The 20,118-nt window shown below is 36.4% G+C and overlaps 1 protein-coding gene across 1 annotated transcript in view; it reads left to right on the top strand.

Annotated features, from left to right (window-relative positions):
* ADAMTS20 (ADAM metallopeptidase with thrombospondin type 1 motif 20) overlaps positions 1 to 20,118 on the top strand; it is a 103,740-nt gene that overhangs the window by 67,577 nt on the left and 16,045 nt on the right. The window contains exons 27-28 of the mRNA XM_072876036.1: positions 165 to 326; positions 1,792 to 1,968. Coding sequence (XP_072732137.1) covers positions 165 to 326; positions 1,792 to 1,968 — 339 coding nt within the window. The remainder of the gene's footprint in view (positions 1 to 164; positions 327 to 1,791; positions 1,969 to 20,118) is intronic.

Raw genomic sequence — 20,118 nt, 5'->3', positions numbered from 1 at the left:
GCAATTTCAACTTTAAAATACTTCTACATAGTAGTAATTTTTATTTTCAAATTTCAGTTTTGAAAGTTAACATTAAAAATAATAATATTAAATTGTTCTCACCAACATATTTTACATTTTTCTGATTATGCAATGGTGATACATATGTTTACATGTTTTGGTAGTGCTCTAGTACTTGTGCAGGTGGATTTCACCGTCGAGTTGTAGTATGTCAAGATGAGGAAGGAAGAAGTGCTAGTTATTGTGATGAGGCAACAAAACCTCCAGAGTCAAGACACTGTGATTCTGGACCATGCCCACGATGGAACTATGGGAACTGGGGAGAAGTAAGATCATTTCACTTTCAAAGGGAAACATTATTTACCACATAAGCTTAGAAATAGTAACATAGTTATTTGACTGTGAATGGACCTGAACACCATTTTTTTACTTATTTAAAAAGAATGAGTTTCAACCTGTTTACCTAAACTTTGGGTTTTGATCAAATCCAGAACTGTAGTGTAAATATGAATAGTGTAAATATATATACAAAAGAAGTAAGTATTGTATGAGGCTAAGGATGTGCAACATATAATTGAGTGTTGCAGTAGCGTCTTGAATCTTGAGACATAAAAAATTATTTTCTGTTACAAAAAGATTAATTGTGTGCAGAAAAACCTCAGTGTAATAGCTAGTGTAAGTAAAAAATGAGCACAAGAAGCTATAAAGAAACTTTATTACATCAAATTTGACAGGTACTGACTAGAATAACTGCAAGTAGTAGTATCTACTGGGTTGTAGTTGCAAATTAGAAGTATGAAGATCGGATCATGCATCTAAAAGGTGTGCCTGGGTTAGAATGTTTTGATGAAACATTACACATTATTGGACAAAGAACGGTTTCTCCATGCCATGTAATGTCATATCTTGACCATGCATTCTTGCTCAAACACTAGAGTTAAAGCTGGTTAGTTTGGCATTAATTCTAATCTAACCTCTTGTGATTCTTGCCCTCTTTTCTTATTCTTGATACATCAATATCTAAAGTTGGGAAAAGAAAAGTTGTTTGAGTGACTTTTTTATTTTTCTCCTCCCCCCCGCCCCCCCATTTTGGCCAGATGTAGCCATTTAGTTCTCAAGGCCAGTCTGTGTCATGTTTTTTCTGTCCATAGCTGCAGACTTGGGATCCAGTTAATGCAGATGCTGCAGTTTTTGTCTGATTTAGAATCCTCTGAAATACAATAAAAAGCTATAAACTATTGGAACATTCTCACTTTTGATCAGGTTTTTTTTAATAGCTCATTAGAAATGAGAATTAGTATTTTTGTCTGGTATTGCAGAATTACAGGAAAACTGAAACCCAGAAAACACATCCTATAAGTATTTTACACTTGTCTGTGTAAGTTAGACTATGAGAAAGTGTACCCGGTGTCTGAGTTTTTTCTGGCAGGGAAAACTAGTTTTAGGACCAATTTCCATCTTTTTCTCCTATCAAAGAGAGATATATATGCACATTTATTCTCAGAAATGGTTACTTCTCCTTGATAGAGTAGATTCTCTGTAACTGAGACTTTTTGTAGAAAATCACTTGATAAACTATAGTAACGTAGTTTGGTAAATGTTTTGGTGTGAGAATTGTTTTTTCATTATATGAGATCAGACTGTAAATCCTTATTCTTGAATTGAGTGTCCAGGGAATATGAAAATAGACATAGTAAATAACATGTACTGATTATTGCTATATCTTTTTGGTTTAATGGTATGTGATGGCTCTCTTAACAAAAATATTGCATATAAAATTCTGTATTTCAGTGTACTCAAACTTGTGGAGATGGAATAAAGACAAGGCTGGTGATTTGTCAGCTTCCTACTGGCCAAATGTTGGGTGATCAAAACTGTGAAATTCTAGACAAGCCACCTAATATGGCACAATGTAATGTGCATTCTTGCCCTGGTGATGTTTCATGGCATCGGGGACCATGGAAATCGGTACGATAGCATTCACTAATATTTTTCGCTTTCTTGTTCTTTCTGTCACTCTATTTCCCCTTGCCTTTTAAAAATTATATTATTATTTTATTTGATAACAGTGAAATAATAATGCATGTGGAATATAGTCTATGTAGTTTTATTAAGCAAATGTTCCTGCAGTCATTGAATTAAATGGGAAACAGCCATTTACTTCAGTGGGAACAGTATCATGCTCTGTAAAACATCATAGGGAATATTTTGAAAATTACCAGAAATCATCATAGCTGATAGTAATACCTAATAGGTTGTTCTGTTTTGAAGGATTATGATTTGAGATCTGTGTTTAAATTTAAAATTATATGCTGTAATTTATACTGTAGTATTATCTACATATTTATATTTGTAAAAAAAAAAAAGCTTTTTAGCGCATAACTTTTTTCTAATGGTATATTTAAGTATAAAATAACTCACACACATGTATATTACACTCTGTCATCAACCAATTTACTCCGTATTATGTGTACATTTGTGTATAAAAGTTTATATTTGTGCTTTTAAAACAGTGACTAAAGCTGTCTATGTATAATTATGTATGTAACTATAATGTGTTATTGTCTACATGTCACTGTCTATTAATGTGTAAAAATGCCTACAGTAATCACCATTAATCTTTAAAATTGCCACTAGCAGATTATTAACATACTGAAATAATCATAGCAAGCTCTACAATATAGAGTACATTATATTTCCCAAGCTGTGAATTTGACAACAATATTTATTATTGTGCTCAATTCTAAGGAGAATAATGGCAATCAAAGGAGGTTGGATCCAGTTCTGGTTCCATCAAAATCAATTAAAAACCTGTCATTAACATTACTGGGAGATGAGCTAGGACAACAGTTCTATTTTTTTTTTTTAAATTAATAAAATTATGTAATTTGGTTCTTTGAATTAACATGGAAACATTTTAAAAAATATGGTCCAATTTCAACTTTAAATAATTTATTATTGTTTATATAATCTATTCTAATTTATTGCAAATAGACTTTAAAATGAAAGTTTGAATTAATGATTTACCACAGTTATCTCTTTCTTCCACTGTGCAAAACAGAGTTTTGGGTTTGTGTTTAACAGACACCAGAGCATCTTATTTAGCCATTAGCCAAATAATTCGTGGTGACTTGCTAATGCTTAATTAATGTATGTATTTCAGATGCTGAGAAGACAAGCAGGGCATTCAGCACACAGTTGCCTTTGAACTCAATGTTTGTTTTCCTTTTAGATTGAAAGTTATTCACAGCCTGTTCATTCCCTGAGTGATGCAGTTTGTCCTGCATTAATAGGTTACCTGTAAGTTATTGTAATGTATTGTAAATGTTACATATGGCTTAGTTTTGCAAAGATTTTCATGTTGGTTTATATCTCAGTTGACATAAAAAAGCCATTTTAATCCTTCCAACACTAAGTTTAGAATAGAATCTAGTTATCAGAGAGAGAATTTGTGGCCTCTGTTTTATATATGATTGCAAGCTCTATGGTTATTCAGTAATGGTTTTAATTTCATCACACTGTCACATGGTGTTGTGCAGAAACAAATGCAGCAGATTTAGGAAATAAAAGCAGGCTCACATATTAAATATGCTGTCACTTTTTAGTAATTTAGCTAGTTTGAATGCTGCCAACACACAAACTTCAGTTAATTTTTGTTGGTGTTTAAACAGAGGAAAACTTATTCATTGAGGACAACTATTATGAAAGAGCAGTAAAAACTTTAGTCACAGAAACACTGTTGTAGCCTAGTACAAGTGGCTTTGTGTAGCCTTCACCTATGGGTGGTTGACTAGTGATGTGATAGTTTGGCAACAGATCATGGCTCTGCCTATCTTATGCCTTTCTGGCATACAAGATCCTCTAATACAGGGGACTGTTAATGACTAGACACTCTCTGGAGGGTAGAGTTATCAAGCATGTCATGTCTACACTTATTCCCTTCTCTATAAAGACAGCAAGAACCAGATAAAACACTATGTATATTTTTGATAAAAGTATTGAGTAATATTTGTGTGTCTGGACAGCAATGCATTACACTTTTATATCTACTAGTGAGATTCCAATGTCAAAAATTAAGTAGAAACTGAAATGCGAGACTTCCCACATGTAGTGTAATTTGCCATAATATATTCTGCCGTCTTTTACTTCTGGTGTGCATGGCACGGATGTAATACATGGAGAGGGTGAGTAGAAGGAAGGGAATTTCTGAGCAATTGCTTTACCTGAAACAACTCCTTGACCTCCTGGAATATTGGCCCTGTCTCTGGGCCAGCCAGTTCAGAAATGGGTATCAAAATTGCTTAAAAAACCTTTTCCTCATTCTGATGTAGCTTTGTCTAAACTGTGTCTGAACTAAAAGCTTCGTTCATGGATTATTCCAGCTTTTACATAGCCAGATAGTTTCCTCTTGGATTTTCAATTCCAGCAGAAATAGATTCAGAAAAAGTCAAATTAGCTAAGACTAATTTAGAATCCTGAGTCAAGAACCTGATCCACCATGTAAAACGATTGTTCTAGTTTATCAGTTGTCAGTGTCTTTTATGCTCTCTTCCATATTGGGGCATTCTAACTTCTTCTGCTAGCTATCACTATATATTTGAGGATAAAGACTTTTAGCAATATGCCTTGTAAGTACATTTTTTCAGTTTTTGATTCATTTTACACAACGTAATTAAAATAAAACATATCTTGTAAATGCACAATAGGGCAGTTGCAAGGAAGGCTCTGTTCATGATTTGAAGCCAGAATTCTAGTTGATGCTTTCTGCAGTTTAGCAACTATGGGCTGTTACACTTTATATTGTCTGTCCATGGCTACTGGAGCTGACCATTACAAAGCTTAAAGGCTATGTACTCCACTGTTGCCAGTTTCTGCAGTTGTCCAAAGGGATGTGAGGCAAGTAAATCTCAAATTCTAAAGGCTCATACCACTCCAGGACACTTTCTCAGAAATATTATGCATATTCAGAAACTTTGATTCTTTGAAACTTTAATTCAGTCCAGAATTTTCATATCATGATACCCAAGCCAGAAAGACGCTCTGAAGTTTTACAGGGAGGATGGCTAGGAAACACATCCTTTTGCCTGTAAATGGTATTTGTTTGATCTGGAGATCATTGAGAGACTCTGACAATGATCTTTTTAGAATGTAGCTTACGTCTCTTGCCCTCTTAGTTTTGTGTAAGTTTCTAAGGGAATTTTCTTTAGTAAGAACTGAATCATGCTCATCTTTTTTGTTTGTTTGGGTTTTTTTTCTGCCTTTGTATCAAAACCCAAAGGAAATGGAGTGGGTTTACACCCAGTCCGTGCATCTTGAGGGACTCTGCCCTTGTTTTCAAAGAACAGTGGTGTCAGTTCTTAATGTAAATGAGGTTGATTGATAAATATTATACAAACATTCCTAAATTCAAGTGTTTCAAAATTTGAAACATTTGATTTCAAGATTTCATTGCCTAATTGGCATGTAACTAAGTACACTACCTCTTTTTTGATATACAAAAATTACAATACAGATGTATTTATTTTGAAGTATGTGTGTTTAAAATGTATTTATAAGTTAAATAATACTTGAGGTAAATATAGCTGCTTATTTTAATGGAGTTGCACCACCAGTAAATTTGGCCCATATATCTTGGATATTTTTCTTTTAAAGTACTCTAGTTTCATTGGTGATGGGATTGAGGCAATGATCCAAAACTTCATGAAAGAATGAATAAATTACAAGCTAAAAAGTATGGAAACCATATGTCACGTTATATAATGTCAAGAAAAATTCCATAGCATTCTGACTGCTGGCTACGAGTACTTTGTTCTAGTATAGATTTTTATTGTATCCCTGTTTTCCACAGTGCATTATTGGGTTTTTGTGTTTAGTCCATGCAGTAAGACTTCTGGTTTATTGTATTAATTTTCATCAGAGTGGTTCAGGTTTTCTGACCCTAATGACTAGAAGTTGTGTTTTACTTAAAACATGAAAAGAGAGAGTATTACACATTCGCAAAGATACCATAAGGTTTTAAAACTGAACTGTAATGACTAGATTTAACAATTTTGTGCTAGAAGAGTTGTAGAATAATCTAAATTGAGTTCAAGAATGCTGCTTTGTTACTTTCAATACTAAGCTTTTTTTCCTTTGAACAGCATTTCCCATATCCACATGCTTTAGTATTCTTAGCCAAACAATCGTCTGTTCCTGACAAAAAGTTATGTGGCAATGTAATCAGATCAACTGTTAGTTGGATCAATGGTTATGTTTAGATACAACAAATCTTCAGATACATAGTGCAGATACATATACAACCTTGCAAAGCTTTCATGTATAGCACCAATGTAAAGTAGCTATACTAGAGAATAAAATATTATTTTTAGCAGTACTTGGCTGGGAAATATTTTGACACACAGTAGCAAGTTAGGAGATTATCAGTGCCAAAGCCCTGGCCTGGTACCTGGGCAAAATGTGTAATGTGAACATACGGGGTTTTTTTGTCTTTGTTCTGCTGTTGAACAGGTGATAACTCTTTTACTCATCTAGTAGCTTTTCTTAATGGACGTTTGTTATGGTGCCTTCACTTCAAGGATTGTATTTGACTACTAACTGAAGCTTCCCCTTTTTATCTCAGTTTCTTTTAAGATTTTGGTATTTATCTCTTGGTTAAATAGTCATATCTTCCTTTCTAGTCTCTTTTTCTATGCCTCCTAGGTTGTTGCTACACAATAGAAAACAAGTGTAAGTTTCTCGAAATTCCTGATACATATATGCTTTTACTGTGCTGTCTACCTTTCATTTTATATATTTTCTTAAAGGTTTTATGGAGTGTGAGGAGGAATTACACTGGAGGAATAAAATAGGCTATTCATATATGGGAAGACAATACCTTCCTGCTTCACATAGTGAGGAAAGTTTGTTTGCATTTTTGGATGACAAGAATTTTAATATATTTAGGCGTTTGATTTTATTTTTGGTCCCCCGTAGTTTTTCAGTGCTTACCAAAACCCTTGGAGAGCCAGGGAACCAAAAAACAAGGTTGCTGCTTAGGCAGTTGGTGGTAGCAGTTGATGTTACCTTGGAAGCTTTATATTTCATTAGGGCTTTCATTCTTTTATGAGTGTGGATAGCAACCTAAACTTTATCAGACACATTTTAACCAGGTATGTCACAACTTGCAATATATGTTTGTTTCTCATCCTTTCTCGTTCCTTTAAAAAGAATACATAGCTGGATTACTGAATCCAGATTGTAACTGAGTGTTACCCAAAGGTCGTTGCGGTAGTCTATTGTCAGTAAATCTTCACAGCACATTTGAAACCAGATAGCTTACTGTGTGCATGTCTTATCTGAGCAGATGCAGCATAGGAAGCTGCTGTAACTTGCAGGTAACAAGTATTGCCACAAAAGCAAACAGTTATACCTTTGCTCTGTACCATCCTCAGTTTTACCTCAAACAGTCAGTCTTTCTGGGGTGTTCTAGTTTCCTCATCTGAACAGTTTCACGTATTGTACAGCTTTGTTGCTAAGCACTACCAGTTACGGTTCAGAGCATAGCAAAGTTAAGGTCCATCTTGAGGTTTTTATTTTCTGTTAGATTTTCTTGAAAACATCTACATTTGGAATTTTATTTGAATACTAATGGAAGAGGATTTATACTCTCTAGTGTGAGTTAACTGTAGTGCAGTCACTAGCACTTTGTTTTCTTACATTTGTTTTCTTAGCATGTTCTTAGCTTCATGCTCTTTTACATCATGTTTATATTGTGAGCTGAGATGTGATACATCAAGTTCTTTTCAAAGTTAAGTCTTATGAAGAGTTTGTCCTAAAATTTTACCGTATACCAGTTGTGAAGTCAGATAATAACTGTAGAATTCTTCTCCTAATTACTTTAAAGTTTTTAAAGATACTTTCTGTCATTAAGGGCATCTTAGATTAAAGTGGACAGACACAACTTTCCCAAGAATAGTACTTGTGCAGAGTGCTTTTATGCTGCTCTAACACTATTAAAAGAACAAAACACTGACAACAAACTAGTCATGTCAGTGGTACTTTGTTGTTAGTCAAGAAATTATCGCAGGCAAGTGTTTCACTAACTGTTCAAATTATATTAAAAAAGAAGTCCCACAAAACTACAGTTTAAGAATGTCAGTTTTTCTGAGTTCTTTGGGAACAGTCTAAATCTGATTGTGCTCTGGTGTCTTTATGGTCAGTAATACAGGCAAGATTTGACCCTTACAGAAGATAATTGTATCTTGTTTGTCTGAAATGTTGATAAAATATATTTTTTTTTTCTTTTCCTCACTCTTAGGATTTTTATGTAATTTCGTATGTATTACTTGTGATTGCAGTGATAGGCATAAAAAGAGTGGATCAGCTCATCCTCTAAGTTACCTTTAAGTGTCAGAAATATTTTACAGCTATTACTTACTGCCCTTCAGACACATAATGTGGTATTCTTTAAAGTGGCTGTTTTTCTAGTTCTTCAGTTTTCTTTTTAGTTGCTCCCGAATAATTTCTGTGTAATTCTGTCTTTGCACTAGTGGAAGAAATCTGTTATTACTTTTAATGAATATAAATTTATTTTTTAAGAATTGACATCCCAGTCCCCTTCCAGTGTTGTTACTGCCAGGCATCCCACTGACTTCTGCAGGAGCAGAAGCAGCCCAAACTTGCATAAGTAAAATATTTATTTGTTTTCATGTTAATGCAAAAAATCTTGCTATGTATGATAAGTGCCTTCATTCACTTTTTCTAATGTGTAAAAAGTATTTATATCTTTAAAGATAATCTTTTATATTAAAAGGGAATTCAGAATCAGTGAACTTGGTTTTCAAAACCAGCTTCAGTCTTTTACCTCTACTCCTGCTGCTGCCTAATGTCGAACTTCAGAATACCTCATTACCAATACAGCACATTTATTTAATATCCCACTGGCTGAAATCTTAATGTTAGCATATGCTATTCATTTTTTTAAACTTTGGAAATGGGGGGTGCCTTTTCAGAGATAACTGATAACACATGTCACTACCCAAATAATGTCATAAAACAGACTTGGGATAGTGGATTTCATTTAGGGTAATTCTGATAAAAATGAAAAAAAATACTTGTTTCTAAAATTAAAAAACAAATATTTGTGTACTGTTCATCAAGATTAGAGGAAATTTCTCCATTTTGGTGCTATGTTGCCTGTATAGCTTGAAATAATAAATAAGTTATAATGTATGTATGTGTGATAATTTAATTTAATGACTGTGACTTGTGTCTGTGAAATACAGTTGCATTTTAACCCTTCTTTTTTATGCATGTTGTGTGGCTTTGTGTTTATATTTAATGTGTCCTTTATTAAGGAATGCCTAATGTTTAACGTCCTTAAAAAAGTTAAAAAAAAAAGGGGGGGAGGGGGGGAACTAACCACTTTTGCTGAAAGTGAGGGTAAGTGAGTAATCTTTGTGTTGCAATGAACTTCATATGATATTTTAGTGACATTGTTTTCATGGGGGAAGCTCTTATACTTGACCAGAAAAAAAATATATAAACATTGTTACTGATAAAAGCAGTAATTGATGCCATTGGACAACTGGACTGGAATAGGTAGTTGGCACATGATCTTTGATGATAAAGCTTAAGAATACTAGCTCTTGAACCTTTTGCTGGAGCTGTAATTTTATGGCCCAGTCCTGCTGCCACTTAGTCAGTGACAAAAGACATAGAAAACTGAGGGTCATAACATAATGCTCAACTCTTAATCTCAAAGACATAACATAATTTTTTGTGTTCCTAAAACACTTTTGTGTGAGGAGGTTTGCAGAACTTTCAGACCCTCCATATAGAAAGAGGACAAATAAGAGGGGAACACAGTGAAAGTAAAGAAAGAAAGAAAAAAAACCAACCAGAATATCATGGAAGGGGAAAAAAAGCAGGTGGTCCTTAATACCATTCCTAAATACATACAGCCATTTAATGAGAATGAAAAAAATGTTAAGCTACCGATATATTTATTTCTTTTTTGCAGAGTTAGAACTTTTAGAAAAGCTGAAGGGTTCTGGGTGGTCAGATCCGTGTGAAAAGCATTCTGAGCTGCCTGTATATATGTGGCAGTTCTGAAAATCCCAGTCACAACTCATAAATATTGGTTCAAAGTGTTTTTGAGAACCAAATTTAAAAGCTATTAAACATATGTTAAAGTATTAGCATTTCCTAACATTTATGAAGGTTAATACACAATATTTTGGTTACCTGGCATGGGTTAGGAAATGAACAAAATGTTCCATAGTTCTGTATTACGGGAGTTCCTAGTCCTTTCTTTGAAGACTGGTAATTGTGGGAGACTGGTGACTCCACTAAGACAAACCACTACATTGATCAGTATATGTTCTAGCATGCATCTATCTGTGGCCCTTTCACTTCAGTGAGAGCAGGATCGGGCACTTAGATTTCCTGCTGAATCAGTCCTTCAGAAGCTTGCATGCATGCTCACATTTATGCACATGACTGTAATGTTGGAAAGATTGATCTGTAAGTAAACTGAAAATACACAGAAGAGTGGCTTAGGTCAAAAACAAACTGGAATTCAACACGTGAAGGTAGGTAAAATGTTGTATTTCTTATTATCTAAAATGTACTCATAAGCATATTTTCGTGCCCAATTATTATTTAAAATAATTAGTGTTATTTTTCTTAATTCTTTAGCTGATATTTAGTTAAGTGCCATAGAAAGAGTTCTATTTTTGTATGCTTCTAAAAAGTCTGAAAAATTTCTGACAATACTGTGTCATTCCAGTATATACTGTTTTGTATTTCCAGTTTTCTTTGAAGTGCAAATACAAAACCCTAGTTTTGTATCAAATGAAAAAAGTGAAGTGATACTTTTTATAGAGCAGATACACAGAGCTCATGTGTTTGTTATCCTTTAATTTCTGCGCTACTGTTTTGCTGCTGCTAACATAATTAAAAATGATAAATCAGAGATTGCAGTTGCTGGGATCCAGTGTTTCTTCTGCTTATGTTTAGATTTTTGCAAACTCAGCTAAAACTAATTGGTTTACCATTGTAAGACTGTATTATCTCTAGTTACTTTTGTAATTGGCTAATTGAAAGGACCCTATGTCCGAAGATAAAAAAAGAAAAATCCATAAAATGAAGTTTTAAGTTGTGAAAAGTGTATAAACAAATGCTTTTTTCTGTGCAAGCCCTTGGATTGTGCAAATGTAGCTTCCACACCAGAGATCCTCCATCATGTTAAAAATATGGTCCAACTTTTATTGTGAAGACCTGTGAATAAAATGTCACTCTCAAGGGGTGAACATTACTTTTCAGTGAGAATGCAAATTATGTCATTCCCATGCATTTGTTCAGTTTTCCCAAGCTTCAAAAAGATGCAGGAGGCTATCCTCCCTGTGATGCAGTCTGTTAAATTATGTCTGGTTGTTGGAAGCAACAATGGATTCACTTTGGGTTGCTGTTTGTTTTTCATGGAGGTTTGTGAACACAACTGCTGGGTGGACACAGATACATCTGTTGTTCTCCATTTGGAAAACGTGTCCGGAAATTTATCCGTTTATTGGAAACAGAAAAAAAACCCTGCATTTATTTTGCACACACTAGATTTCCCTGAGGTCTCCTATCTCCATTTCTGCCGCCATTCTTTCTTGATGCTTGCATTTTACTCAGTGTCTCCAGTGCTGCTGCCTTCGTATAATTGCTTAAAGGTGTTACTAGTGTTACATGACTGTGGAATAAAGAAAGATGAGACTCGCTGAAGTCTGGCCAAGTCAGCAATTTGACATCTGCAATGGTGTAATGGTAAAAGTGCCTGGACCAAATGCTTTCTAGGAGGTATCAAAGGCAAAGAGCAGGATTGCTGTTCAATCTTGCAAATTTGACACAAATTTATACTTGTAGATTAAGATTTTCAGAAAGACCTAGTGAGGGTCTAGCTCTGTTCCTGTTTGCCACTCATTTCAGAAGGAGAGGTAAGGCAGAATTGTCTGTTGGCTTTTTTGTAATTATTATTTACCACTGTTCCTGTATTTTTAATTGTGATTTTCCTCAGCCATCTGTCTGTTGTATATATAATTCAACTGAAAGATGATAAAAGTTAAGTACATGTACCAGATGTGTTGTTGCAGGAATGCTGGCTGAGCAACATAGTTTATCTGTTCCATCCCTCCCAGCAATTAATAAGCTGATCATAATTCTCATTTTTTAATATATACTGTCATTAATTACAGTGATAATGTTGCTTGAATGAGGGTTGATGGTGAAGTTCTTATCAGAGGTACATGCAGACCCTTCAGTGACACTTAAGACCTGCACATGAGGTAGCAGAGCCTGCCAAATGGCTGCTGAAAGGAGGCAGAAATACCTATTGTTTTTCTGATTCTCAGGTGGCAACCAGATGCAACGAATTCAAATCAAGAGCAAGTAAGGCAGGAAGAATACCTATACAATTCAATTTTTACTGTAATTGAGAGATGAAATGGAACCTATAAAGGAAGTGTTAAATGAGATAACAAATGTGATATGTCATTACTGTTGAAGGAGAACAAATTAATCATCAACTTATGAAATTATGAATCATCAATTAATCATCAACTTATTAATTAATCATCAACTTATGAAACACTGCCAGATGGTTCTCTGTTAGGTTACTGTTGTGTCCAATAGTGAGCTCTTCTTCCAGGGAAACTGAAACCTGAAAGAAAGTAGTATCTGGGGGACAGGTCAGGACAACTGAGTCTGATTTTGGACTTTGACTCAGCTATTCATGTTCGAGTCCAATGAAGTGTGATATTCATCTTCTGTGAAGAATTTCTCTCTTTTTCTAGCCTTTCTTGTGTTTTTGCCACTGTTCTGTTCATCTTGGTTTATTTTTCTCCTCTTCCACTGTGCCACACAAACTTCCATCAACACCCACACTAATATCTCCATAATCCATGTGAAATGGCTTTGCCACAACATGGAATACAATATAATTGTCCTCTGATGCCTTGGATTATAGTCCTAGGGAAAATGCGAAGATGGTAGTCTCCTTCCTGTACGCCATGTTGACTTATTCTTGTCCAAAATGTGAGTCAAATTTGGTTCCTTACTATGAAACAGACTTGAATATTGCTTGAGCCCAGATTTTCCTTTCTGAATTATGTGATTAGTATTTTTTAGGCTTCACAGTGAACTTTTATGAAAGGCTTTTATTTTATTTATCAGTTCTCAGTCCCTCTAAAGTTTGAGATTTTTACCTGGCATCAGGAATTTTCACTCTTTATAGTAGCAGAGTACTGGAGTCACCTTCAAACAAGTCAGAGAACACTTTTCTTTTGAAAGAAAAACGATGGAACTTTGTCTAGAAACAAAATCTTGTCTCTTGTAAGTTGTAAATTAATTTATTTCTTAAAATGAACAGTACAAGTCCTTTAATTTTTTTAAAAAATAGAAAATGCAGGAAGAGTAGTTATATAATATGTAAAGTATGATCAGTCATTTACAGAAAAAAGTTTCTGAAAGTTTCTTTTTCCTTAATGAGGACACCTGAAGTAGCACCTGTGACATACAGTTCTTCGGGCACTGAATTATCTGAGCATGCCCTTGAAAAGGACTTGGATATAACTGAATATCCACCAGGATCTAAAGATATAGCTGGTGTAAAAGCCAAATCCTACAATTGCTAAAATAATGTTGCAGCCATTTTGGCAGTTCTGTTGTTCTTGTGTTATTGTAATAATTGAAAGCTTGTTAGAAGACCTAATTGTGCCATGTGCTATGTAGGTAAAACAAAGAGAAGATTGCTGACTGGAAAAGCTTACGGTCTCATTATGAGATGTATGTAGACAGGTTGGGAATACACGGCACAGTGAAGCCTGGCTGAGTATTGTGGTAGGCGGGGAGCTGAGCATGGTAACAGCCTGTTTTTCAAATGCTCTGTAGTTGGCATCAAAAAGGATGCCAGGCATTAGGCAGTGATGAGCAGAACGGTGGCGTTCATTGTGAGGGGAAAAGACATGACAGGGCTTTCAAGGGAGGACTTGGTCATCTGTTTTAGTTGTGCTAAGCCTGAGGTAATGGATAGTGCTTTGAGATGTCAGAGATATAGGCCAAATTAAAAGACTTATTCACAAATCTAACTAGAATGAATAAATGAAATTCTGTGGATGATCATTAAATGGAATTTCAAGAGTTCTGGTTTTGATTTTTCCAACAGCTGCAAAGAGTATGGTTGTACATCTGCCAGCCAGGCAGATTGCTGTTTTGCTGAGAGGTCTCCCTCATTAAGGCTACTGCCAGCTGCACAGGACAAAAAAGTTCAGACCATGTGGTGGCAACTTTAAATATTGTATAAAATTTGTCTGTAGCATCATCAGTAGAGTTTGACTTCTACAGACGTGAAATCATCTTACCTTCAAGATCTGTCCTGATGGTTTTGACTTTAATATAATGGAAGGGTTTGTTTGGGTTGTATTTGTTTTAATCAGGATGTCTTTATTTTTAAGAGAATACATTAACACTTTCCTAGTAGATGCCATATATATCCTCTCATAGCAGTTTTACCTTCCTGTTATCCACATCAATCCTAAAATCTGTCTTTAATCCTCTTTATTCCTTCTCCATTCCTACATTTTCTATGTATGTATGTATGTATATCTACGTAGTTTCTCCTTTATGTCCACCTATGAAATAGATATGCTTCAGCATGCTTGGAAAATAATTATTGAGGAGTTTTCTGTTATCCTTCAGATGAAAGTTGAAACAAAATTATTATCTTAAAAAGAATCTGACAAAGGCTGCCTTTTTATGGAACCTAGAGTACGCAGTCCTGTCAGAAAAAGCATGGCTATGGACAGTAGATGGATTAGATGACCTCAAAAGAGTCGCTGCTGTCTCTCACTGTTCTCAGCTGTCACATGCAGACTAGCTGTTAGGTCGTACTGCAGTGCACTCCAGAGTCTCCTACACCCACACTGGGATCGGTTTGGAGAGCACTTGGTGTTCATGTCCACGATACGTACCTGGAAGCCCTGGAAACCAACATATGAATGGTGGAAACCTGGTGTGTGCCTGGTTCACACCCTGTTATGCAGCCAGAATACGTAGCCAGACCAAAAATGTGGAAATGCTTCTTGGGCTGACCTTAGAGAAAATTACTGCCTCCTTTTGTTGTTGAGAGGAGTGAAGTTAAGAAATTCCAATATTAGATGATGATACTGGCTGCAGACCATACTTGGAGCAGATTGTTCTCCGGTTTCCATTCCACTTAGAGAAGTAGTTAATGGCAGTTACTTTGCGTGAGGGTCATTCTTCCTGAGCTTCTCTGTTGAAGAGAATGGCTTCTGAAAGGCAAATTTACTGTCATTACTCATAACAACTCAGGTGTTAAGTATTGCAATTGAAATACTGGGGTATTTTTGGAGGATCCAGTCACAGAGGAAGGAGGATGGCTTTCTTCATGTGTTTCAGAGCCATAAGAGGCTCTGAGACTCTCGAGCCTACCTACATGTCTACTCATAAAAATATCTCTACAAGTCACAGCAGTATTGTTGCTTATATTGGATGGAGAAGGATTTGGGGATAAAACTTCATTTCAGAGACTGTAATAAATTTTCTCAATAGTTTAGATAAGGGAAGGTGGTCGTGGAATTGTGGGCCATCCAGGCTTAGCAAGGAATCAGAAAGGACTTCAGGCAGCTCTAACAAGTTCATGGAGGATTCAGTCTTGGACAGCTAATCCAAATTTGTATTTTTGTAGGCGGTAGTAGTTGCAACAGCTAAAATTTGTGGCTTTTTTCATGGCATAGAACTAGCAACTTGTACTGTGAAGTCTCACCTGTGGAGCTTGAACAGAAGAATATCCATATTTTTGACCTGTCTCTGCCTAAAGCCTGGGAAAGAACAATTAAACATCACAATTACCTGTTTGGCTTAGAGAGGTGTGATTGGAGCATGCATTGCTCAGTTGTCTATACCTGGTTTGGTTTTCAGATGTGCTACAGTATCTCATGGCATGCTTTGCAAATGGTTTTGACAAGTCCAGCAGCAGGAATATGGAGATTTACCCTGTGTCACCAGCCTCGGGGGACCATCTGTCAGTGTCATGGGAACCGAAGCTGTGCTGTGGACTGAACTTTGCAAAGTGGTTTTGGGATGATGTTTGTGTTGCATCTTACTGAAACATGGGAAGTGCTAGTTTCTCACCTTTCACATTTTGATACACAAGAGATCAAACAGATTCAAGGGGTGCTGTATTTCCTCATGCAAAGGCAACAGACAGGTAGGAATCTGCAGTAACTGCGGAAGCTATTTGGAGTGTTCTACAAGTAGACATCACTCAGCAGTAATTCATCAGCTTGAGAGAAAGGGACCTGTTGGAACTCACTGGGCTCAGCTGGCTGTGGATTTGATCATTAGAAATAGTCTTGTGTGACTTAATGTTACTGAGCTTAGAGATCCAGTCAAATTGTGTGGTAGGAATGTCATCTAGGTAGTGTTTGGATCAGAGGGTGGCACTGCAGCCCTAGTGGGAATATGGTTCACACTTAGAGGAGGGAAGTGCATTTATTATTAATTTATGTCAAAGATCCCATGATGTTTGCAGTATGATTGCAAATATTACTGCAGAAAGTAGTTTTCACGCTAGATCTTATCTTCCAAATGTCATCTAGAACTCTGCAAAGTGGGAACGCCACAAAGAACTTGAACAAAGAAGAATAATACTGGGTATATACTTGTTGGGTACATGCTTTTTGTCATGGCATATTTTAACTCTAGTGCTTCAGTTGATATACAGCATACAGTCTTGGATACCTCCTTGTAAAAACATGCAGGCAGTTGGCATGGGCAGAGGACAGCAACATGAATGGTAAGAGACTTGGACAAACTGACGAATGAAGAAAGGCTGGGATAGCTGTGTTTTTTCAAGACCAAGTCTATAGAAGAATGGACTGACTGAGGTATTGTTCCAACACATAATAAGTGGTTATAAAGAGGTGTTTCTGAATGTGCTAAGGGTAGAATGAGAAGTAACCATCTTATTTAACAGTAAGAGAGACTGTCATTAAGTCCTAGGATACTTTTTCTAACTATAGGGATGGTTATACAGTGGAAAAATGCATGCAAGGGAGGCCATAGCATCCCTGTCATTGAGGACAAGACTGACAAAATGCTGTCAGGAATCGTGCAGGTATAGCTGATCCAAACTCTGAGCAGCATGATGGATTGGATGAAGTCTGAGTCCTTCTTAGCCTAGCCTTCCTCCCTTCTGTTGCTATAGCTGCAAAAGCACACTTAGAAATGTGGCAAAGCAGACTTACAGACTGCAGCTGCAAGGAGGACTTCATCAAATCAAGACATTTTCTGAACACCAGAGGGATGTGATATGACACTGAACTTGTGAAATGAAGCTATACTCAATGAAGTGACTTAAAAATATCTTCAGTGTAACTTCTGTAGTTAACATAGGTGTAACTTAGATGTGACAGTAAATCATACACATATCTCTTGGAGTTCAATCCACTCTTTCTCAGGAGTGATAGAATGTTTGGTAACCATGGTCCTTTCTGAGTGCTTGAGCTAATGGCACAAGTGTTTGTACTTGTTTTAGTGAAGAATTACAGACTGAATCAAAGAATTCAGTAGGACCTAATTACAGAGTCTGTGTTGCTTCTTGACAGTAGTCTACATACTTAAAGTAAAGAACAACTTTTTGAATACTTTTAGCTGAAAAATGCCTATTTCATGCTCAAGCACTGCAAGGACCCCTGCGGAGATGCAGCTAACAGGGAGGAGGCAAGCACAAGAAGAGCTAGTTCTAATATGGCAAATGAAAAGTTGAAGTAACTCTCAACTAAGTAATGCTCAAAGTAGTGTTTTACTAGTGTCTTGTGCAGTAGTGGTCCCAGTCTACTGCTAGCATAGTTTTAAAAGAGCCCAAACAGAGCTTTGGGCCAACCAGAGATGATCAAAATGCAGTTTGTCAGACAACTCAAGCAACTACTGTGTTTAACCCTGTAGGTTTGTAATTATTCTGATCCATTATATAAATTTGTTATTTTTTTTAAACTGATCTTCCTGCCCAGTAACAGAAGTGCCTGACAAAAAAAAAGGGAGGAAGAAAATACCTTTTAGCATTTGTAATTCTTTATCCTTTTTCAGCACTATTGTTGTGGCTTAACCCCGGTAGGCAGTTAAGCCCCAGACAGCTGCTCGCTCACTCCCCCCCCGGTGGGATGGGGGAGAGAATTGGAAGGATAAAAGCGAAAAAATTCATGGGTTGAGATAAAAACAGTTTAATAGATAAAGCAAAAGCTGTGCCAACAGGCAAAGCAAAATAAAGAATTCATTCATTACCTCCCATCAGCAGCCATCTCCAGGAAAGCAGGGCTCCATCACATGTAATGGTTACTTGGGAAGACAAATGCCATCGCTCCAAACATTCCCCTTCCTCCTTCTTCTCCACAGCTTTTATTGCTGAACACAATGTCATATGGTCTGGGATATCCCTTTGGTCAGTTGGGGTCAGCTGCCCCACCTGTGTCACCTCTAAACCTCTTGTGCACCCCCAGCCTACTTGCTGGCAGGGCATTGTGAAGAGCAGAAAAAGCCTTGATGCTGTATAAGCACTGTTGAAAAATAAATAAAATATCCACATTATCAACACCGTTTGTCGCAAATCCAAAACATTGCACCGTACTAGCTACTGTGAAGAAAATTAATTCTATCCCAACCAAAACCAGTACAGTTACAGTACTACTTTTAGTCACAGTCATTTATATTTTAAGTCCCTTAATAGCTAATATGCATATGAAGAGAAACTGCTATATGCTTTGCATCTCCTGGTCTGTTTTTCAGATCCATAAGCCCACCAGCTAAGCTACACAAAATACTCCCTTGAAATAAAAGGTTAAGAAAATTCAGAACAAAATCCACCAAATAATCCAAGGTCTTCAACTTTTCAATGAAATAATAACAATAGCAAAAGAATCAAGAAGTTTTTAGTGAAATTCTGCATGTCAGCTGCAGAAAGAGCCTTAATTTGGTAGGAACTGGTGATGGCATGCCTGTCTGCGGGTCCGTCTGTGGCACAGAAAGCACTAGGAGTTCTGTCAGGCTGATCCTCACAGAACTTTATTACTATGAAAAAAACCCCAAACAGATGAATCCTAGTTACCAGTGTTATGAAATGACTTTGAACAACAGTAATCAAGTCCAGCTTTTTACTGTAGTTTTATGTTTTTAAAAGAATCTGACATATGGGAAATATTACTTTAGCCAATGTTGAGTCAAGTGCTAGAATTTCTGTGTAAAACGGTTACAGGATGGTTTTTTCAACTTGCATTTTTTTAAAGAAATGTTCACATTTATTTTGAAATTTAAAGTTCTTACGGATTTTTTTTTCTACACATGCAATCTGCAGAAAATGTACAGAAAATGTACTTTCCATAAGCCTCCAATTGCGTGGAATGGCATACAAGTGAAGCCACATAATAGACGTGTTGAGCTATAAGGACTTCGTTGTTCTTGACCATGTTCAAGTTTGAATGGAAGGAGATCAAGCAGCAAGGGAGTTAAGTGCAGTTGTACTTTCCCCAGTCAGGAGAGTTAAGCCTTGGGAAGATCACTACCCGAGCATCTCACAGAACAGAGTGGGCACCAAGCAGTGAGAGGACCATATTCCACAGATAGTGTGTAATAGCGCGTTAGGAGCTCCAAGAAGGAACACAGGCTTATGACGGGCAAAAGTCAGCCTTGTAAGAAACACGCTCTAAGCTAGATGCGCTAAAAGGACCCGAGTGGCTTCCAGAGCACAGAACAAGGCCTCTCTCCTGTACAAGAGAGAATTTGATGCTTCTTGCTGATGATACAAAGCTGAAAGGAAGATAGTTGGACAGGTGTCTTAAGTGAGTGTGTGCAATATGCAGCTCTAAGGAAAACAGTGATGGTGGGGATGGAGCTCAATGCAAGATGCCTCCCTGCAAGCTGTATTTAGATGCCTTAAGCCACTTGGGAGTCCCACTCGGGGATCTTCTATGGAACCTATATTTTTCATTCAAAGAACTGTTTCACAGAGCTATGCTCTGTCCTTTAGAAAAGTTAAGAGGCATCCCCAGTTTATATTGATTAAAGCTTTTGATTCAGCATTTG

Source organism: Ciconia boyciana, chromosome 1, assembly GCF_034638445.1.
Source record: "Ciconia boyciana chromosome 1, ASM3463844v1, whole genome shotgun sequence".
Classification (NCBI taxonomy): Eukaryota; Metazoa; Chordata; class Aves; order Ciconiiformes; family Ciconiidae; genus Ciconia; species Ciconia boyciana.
The sequence above is the reverse complement of the archived record's forward strand: the minus strand, read 5'-3'. Positions and strand labels throughout refer to the sequence as shown.